The 6,562-nt window shown below is 42.2% G+C and overlaps 1 protein-coding gene across 1 annotated transcript; it reads right to left on the bottom strand.

The window, feature by feature from the left end:
- Positions 1-245: 245 nt before the first annotated feature.
- On the bottom strand, positions 246-5,554 carry kdm8 (lysine (K)-specific demethylase 8). Its single transcript, XM_076086400.1, has 8 exons — positions 5,448-5,554; positions 3,743-4,221; positions 2,552-2,724; positions 1,887-2,019; positions 1,753-1,803; positions 730-879; positions 538-630; positions 246-456 (listed from the first exon to the last, which is right to left on the bottom strand). The coding sequence occupies exons 2-8, from the start codon at positions 4,196-4,198 to the stop codon at positions 292-294; spliced, it is 1,221 nt and encodes a 406-aa protein (XP_075942515.1). The 5' UTR covers positions 4,199-4,221; positions 5,448-5,554; the 3' UTR covers positions 246-291.
- Positions 5,555-6,562: the final 1,008 nt, after the last annotated feature.

The raw sequence follows: 6,562 nt of genomic DNA, 5'->3' as shown, positions 1-6,562 counted from the left end.
AAACAGTTTTAACTGCTCATTGCTTTTCTCTCTCTCCCCGCTGTTAGCTTTCCACACAATAGATGTTGCTGTAATCACGAGCAGCACAATTAAACTAATCACTCAGCAGTGAGTGTTCATTGCTCACGGATCAAAGGTTCGTGTGATCAGCGGTGGTCCTTAGATTCAGGAGAATTAGCCTCGCATTAGTTAAAAACTCATAATTGATTTCCCTCCACAGAATCAGAAAACAAGCTCAACTCAAATTGTTCTGTACAAAAATAACTTTATTTTTTACTCATGGATCTGCAGTCACGACCACCAGAAGCTGACGGAGAAGCTGAGCTCTAAGGATCGGACATAATGCCAGTGTTGGACAGGGATGAACAGCACGTCTCCGGGCTGTAACACGCACTCCAGATACGGAGCCCGGGCGAACTCCGGGAAGCGCTCCGCGTCCGGATTCTCCACCTCCACCTGCATGGAAGGAGTCAGAAATTGGAAATGCTGCATATATTAGGCTCAACGTGCACCATCTCTATGGACTGTCAACCCCACCTGACTGGTATTGTGAAGGAGCTGTGATTGATGAGGGTACAGCTTGTCTGTGTCCTCTGGGGAATATAGGCGAATGTATTTGCTTCCCACCACCTGGTGGACAAAAACAAGGGGAAATCCCACGTGGCAAACAAACAGCGGGACACATCTTTGACACTAACTGCATTCGTACAATAGCCTTCATATCGTCACCTGAGCCAGGAAGTTCTGCTGAGGGTCTTGGTGAAGAGGAGACACCGTACCTCCGGGCCCAAACCACGCGTTAACAGTGATGTCGTCTTCGTCTCCTTCACCAAGGCAGCAGTAGTCAGGAGGACGGATGTCTTCCTTCAGCTCTGGTATCTGAGGCAACGTCAAACAAACAAGATCACACCAGGAGGGCGTTTCAGACTCGCTCGCTGAATCACACCTCGTCGTTTCTGACCGTTTCCCAGCAGGTAACATGCAATACAAAATTAAAAAATGGTATTTCCACTGAGGTCCAGACTGAAACATCTCAAACCTCTATTGGAGGGATTGTCATGAATTCTACATTTTAACAAGTTTGGTGAAACATTCGTCTAGTTTTTTTAGGTTTCCGTTATTTGTCATTTTACAACAAAGGGTTGCGCAATGAAATTGAACTTAAAGCCTGTTCATGTTACACACACGTAGAACATATATACACATCTTTAAAATCAAAATAAAATGACAAAATAAAACAATATAAAATCCTTTATAAAATCCATATATACATTTATACTTAGAGAGACTTTGGTAATAGTTTATACAACTATTTAAGACCAAATACCTGCAAAACGAATGACATTCCCATCGTGTCTCAAGATGTGTTCATTATCTAAAGGGAAACATTGGATTTGTCTTCTTAATCCATGTAATTAACATGTGATTAGCTGATTACTCCTGAAGGATGAGGCTATTGCGTGAAAAATCATTCTGTTCTAATAAACAGCCCAAAATACATAACTTTCAGCTCGACAAGGTGCCCTTTTAGTAAAGTTCGATCCAGACAATGTATTGACTTGTGCGGTAAAATTAGGACCAACAGTCAATACTGTTCAAAACAACGCGGCGGGAAGATGACAGCTGGGAATAAGGAGAGTTCAATTCTTCATGGGGCCAAAAAATATAAACTGAATAAATCAACTAGTAAACTGACAAAATGAATAGAGTAGTATTTCGGTAATGATGTCGTCAGAGAAGAGGATACCGTACCTGATCAAAGAGCTGGTGTTGAGCGAGATAACCCAAACCTTTCACTCCCTCCTGGGAAAAATCAAAACAGTGTGTTAGAAACCACGTAGAGATCGTTCTTTGTCAACAGCAACACTCGATGAGGATGCGCTTACTTTATTCAAAATGTATCGATCAATGAACTCATCGACCGTGAGCAGCGTCTGTGACCATTCCTCGTCCGTGTACCTGGACCCCACCTCAACAGGAACCGTCCGACAGCCGGCCACAGACCTCAGGTACGCTATGCTGTGTGTGAGGGAGAAAATTCAATGAGTCAATCGTTACTGTAAAACAACAATTAAAGTCACAAATCTGGTCATTGAGGATTCCAGCCCTGCTGAAACAAAATCTGCCACGTGTGCACTTGTGGGCGTCGTCCTCCACCATCGGAGCCGCGTGTCAGGCGTCAGAGTGAATAGTCAGCTGTCGGGAGTCGGCAGTGAGGGATAATCCTAAACGTTATATCAGACTCTGGTGGCAGACAGAGTCAGCAATCAGGGATGTTTCCATGAGTGAAACTTACACCACACATCATAGTGCCAGGTTTAAAAAACAACAGATGTGAGTCATATGGTACGTGACAGTGGTGCTTCGGTACCAGAGCGCTGCAGGTTTTCTGTCCTCACAGCTAGATAGGAACACTCAGCTGGCATCACACTTGTAAATCAGTGGGATTAGAATCAACATACGGTTTGGTTGTAGTGTTTCACCATGATGGAGGACTAGTCGCGTACTTATTAACACCGCCAGTTTCTTTTCTCAACGTAAAAAAACAAACCTCCAGGGGTGTTGGTTGAGGGCGGGCCAGTGCTCAATGGTCCCCTCTAGAACCACTGGTCTGAGGGGGAGCAGGTAGTTGGTGCTGAAGCTCTCCAGTGAAGGACACTTTATCCTGGGAACTGCTGACTCCTCTTTGATCACGGGAACACGTGGGCACTCCATCTTCACTCTCTGAATGATGCAACAACAACAACAGGGGTTTGTCAAGTCTTTAATTCAACTCTCAGATGAAGAGCTTTAAGGGGAAAATATGAAGAAAAAATATTGTCATCATATTTCTCTATAAGAGAAAAATGTAGCGTTTACGTCACTTTGTCAAGCTAAAGACAATTTGTGATTCTTAGATTCTTTATGTGATAGTATATTCTATATAATTACATTTTGGACTGTTGCCGGGGCAAAAGAAGCTATTTGGAGATATCTCATATGGGCACATGGGGATTTCTTACCTTTTGACATTTACTGACTTTACCAATTATTTGATTTACTGAGAATTAATTGGCAGAAGAAAAGATAATGAAAATAGTTGTTCAGCTCGACTCTAGAGACCAAATAGACAATTATAATCAAGCTGGTTAAATGTATGCTTTTCTTTTAAAGGCAAAGAGAAACAAACATCCAGCCAACCTTCCTCTAAACTCTCCATCCTGACGGCATCTAAACAAAGTGATCTGACATTTGAGTGTTTGTTGCCCTTTATTGTCAGTGACGTCTGATGGAGTGTGACAAAATAAAGGGCGACTAAGGAAAAAGTTCCCTTAAACTTTAGAGAAGCCGAGTCTGAAAAGTCCTCCAAGAATCTCGGCTGTGGCTGCACCACAGAAAACACATAAAACACACGAAACTGCTTCTCTACGCAGTTTTTAATGCACATCTTAGATGAACAAAGTGCTCTTATTGGTCACCTAAATGAAATCAGCAGTACACATCTTATTTCATCATCATGATGATTTCCTTGCTTTTATTCTTGTGATAATAAATGTGCTTTGGCAATTTGTTTTAAGGCTGAAGAATTTTAGGAAAACAATGTTGAAAAAAGTTGCATTCAACTAATATCTTACCAAAGCATCACGTGACTATTCACACTTCTTCTGACGGCATCACTGAGTTAACTTATGACTTATGATAAACTAAAGTGACACGCTCACATGAATGATGTGTGTTGAAAATGAAACCACCTGGGACCTACCTTGACTTCAGCGTGTTCACGTTCCTCTTCTGGTTTAGTGGATTTCCTGACTTCTTCTTGCAGAATCCGAACAATAACCTGAAGTATGTTATCCAAGATGGCCGCCCCCATGAGTAAACCCATGTCACAAGTCCTCACGGCCTGCACGACATCATCTGCCGACGGATCGTCCCGGCACAGAGCGGCCACTTTGAACAGGCAGCCGTAGGAATACACGCGTCTCCACTCTTTGTCCACATGGCGCCACGTTCCCGTGTTGAGTTTCTCCCACGAGAAATCCAGAATGATCTGAGCGGTAAGCGTTCGGCTGGCGCTGGAGGTGTCGCTGTAAAGCTGCCGCCGAGACCGCTTCAGCATTTCCACCACACTTGACTCCACTTTGTCGCTGAACTGCAGTGGAAGCTGTTCCTCATTATGAGGCAGAGCAGCAGAGACCTTTGACCACAGCGTGGCCATTGATGAGAAGGTCTGTGGGTATGCTGAGGGACAGACAGTGAAGGTGAGTTAGGGCAGCACTAATGAGGATGCACTGCTACATTCACATGTGCACTGCTTGTGGAATACTTCAACGATGGTCATGGGTCCACGATTAGCTAAAACTGCCCACCATCGTACACACACACACACACACCCACACCCTCTTTGCTGCAGTAAAACACATGTATACACCCAATTTCCAAATTGGCAACCACAAAACGCAGGTGAGGACGTCCCGAGCCAAAACACACATGCTCAGTGACGACACTCCGTCACATGGTGTCTGTGTCCGCCAGACTCGGCCTCCATGTGACTCCATCCGTGTTCAGATGCTCTGTGAAGCCAAACCACGAGGCAGCCAACACTGAGCAGCTGGTTCATTTGAGTACAGAAACTGGGCCTTGAGAACCTTGAGGCGGACTTGTCACTGAACACAAGTAAAGTGAATGGTGGCATTTAATCTGCCACATGCCTGAAGGTAGTCCCCAGGTTCAGGACAGTTATGACCCTGCAGGGACCTCCAATTAATACACATTTAGCAAATAAACACAAAAAAATGAATTATTTGGGATATTTGGGGAAATTACGGTCCTACTGTCAGATAACATTATGGACGTCATTAAGGAAGATGGGCAGAGTAAACCTTCACTGAAAGTTCACCTCAAATTCTGTCATTTTTCTTGGTCATAAAAACATCAACAATAACAAAATAACATAGCGATGAATTGATGTCACATTTGTTGCTGCATAGTTGAATGATACCTTTAATTAAAATATATATTTATAACACTCAAATACAAGTTATATATGAGAACTAAACAAGAGGATTTGTCTAAATATGTTTAGTTTAATTCTGAAGCAAATACTAAAATGAAATAATGACAAAGTGTACATCATTTAATTATGTAGCCTATAATATTTGTAACGAATTATTGACTCCTGGTAAAGCATCCCAGAAGTCTCCACTGTGTGACAACAACCAGCTCCAATAACGTAATATTAGATAACATGCATGTTAATAAGACAATCAGAGACATGACTACTTTTTTTGGCAAACAGCTGGAAATACAAATTATCTTTGCAAAGTATCAAAAGTGTCACATTTAAGTTGATTTAGGCTAATACGCGCACGAACCTCAAATACAGGAAACCGACGCATTACTAAACAGTGACGTTACGTTTACTTACTAGCTAAAGAGGAATTTAATACGCTCAATGTTATATTTACCTGTTATCACGACATTTACACCGTTAATCCAATACTATCTTTCATAACGTGGACTGTAAGCAGTGCAGGAGCTGCCTTAGCCATGCCTTAGCCATGCCTGTGCTACATCAAAAACAGACCGGAAGGGAACTCGGACAGCGGAGAACATTGGTTCCGCGATAAGAGCAAGGTGTCGAAGACAAGAATAGAACAACTTCTCAAAATACTGCACAAATACGTGAACTCAGCGATATTTCAATTCAAGAAATTTCAAGGATGTAGACGTTTTTATTTTGGATTTGTTTTTACAAAACAAACTTTGATCTGCATTCACCCTGTGCTCCAGTAGAGGGGAGTAACCTCTGCACTCCAAATTTATAAAATGCACATTGATTGAACTCGGACATTGATTGAACTATATAGACGACCACACACACACACACACACACACACACACACACACACACACACACACACACACACACACACACACACACACACACACACACACACACACACACACACACACACACACACACAGACACAGTCATTAAAAGGTGTTGAGACAACAGCTCTCCCAACATAATAAATGAATGCAATTGTTTCACAAACATTTGTTTCCCCCCTCTTTTCATTGCTCCTGCTACTCAGAATCTTTATATAAATACAGATATTCCTGGAAGGCTGATTGATATGTAGCTGAACAAACATGATAGGAAGCCGTCAGCAGGGAAGTCTAGAATCTATATACCACTATTATCAAATGTCAAACACTCTATGAAATTCAAATAATCTCCGTGCAAACTGTGAAGCTGTTACTGTATGTAAAGCAGATGGAGACAAGAGCAAGACAGCCCGCCTTTCCAGGAATCACAGGGGATTTTAAAATGTTTCATGCATTTCTGTTCATTCTCACTGTGTAAACAGCAGAATTCTCGAGGCTCGAGCTATTGTTCACTTACTCGCAGGGAGGTGAGGAATTACTGTGCAGGCCACAACTGCAGCATTGTGTTGATTTTCTCTGTCTTTTAAGCCTTAAAATAAAAAGAAGAAGTCACAATTTGAATGTAAAAGAATAAATGGCAGGATGGAGAGCAGGCAAAGTGTTAATAAGCTTGAAGGTTTGAAACTGAATT

This window comes from Anarhichas minor, unplaced genomic scaffold, assembly GCF_050575085.1.
Source record: "Anarhichas minor isolate MPS153535 unplaced genomic scaffold, ASM5057508v1 ptg000007l, whole genome shotgun sequence".
Taxonomy (NCBI): domain Eukaryota; kingdom Metazoa; phylum Chordata; class Actinopteri; order Perciformes; family Anarhichadidae; genus Anarhichas; species Anarhichas minor.
The sequence above is the reverse complement of the archived record's forward strand: the minus strand, read 5'-3'. Positions and strand labels throughout refer to the sequence as shown.

What these genes read in the sequence shown, in the direction of transcription:
- kdm8 (XM_076086400.1), bottom strand. Translation starts at nt 4,198, where the DNA reads ATGGCCACGCTGTGGTCAAAGGTCTCTGCTGCTCTGCCTCATAATGAG. An exon ending in GTGAACACGCTGAAGTCAAG is followed by an intron (nt 2,725 to 3,742) that starts GTAGGTCCCAGG and finishes TGCATCATTCAG; the next exon opens with AGAGTGAAGATGGAGTGCCC. An exon ending in ATCGATACATTTTGAATAAA is followed by an intron (nt 1,804 to 1,886) that starts GTAAGCGCATCC and finishes GATTTTTCCCAG; the next exon opens with GAGGGAGTGAAAGGTTTGGG.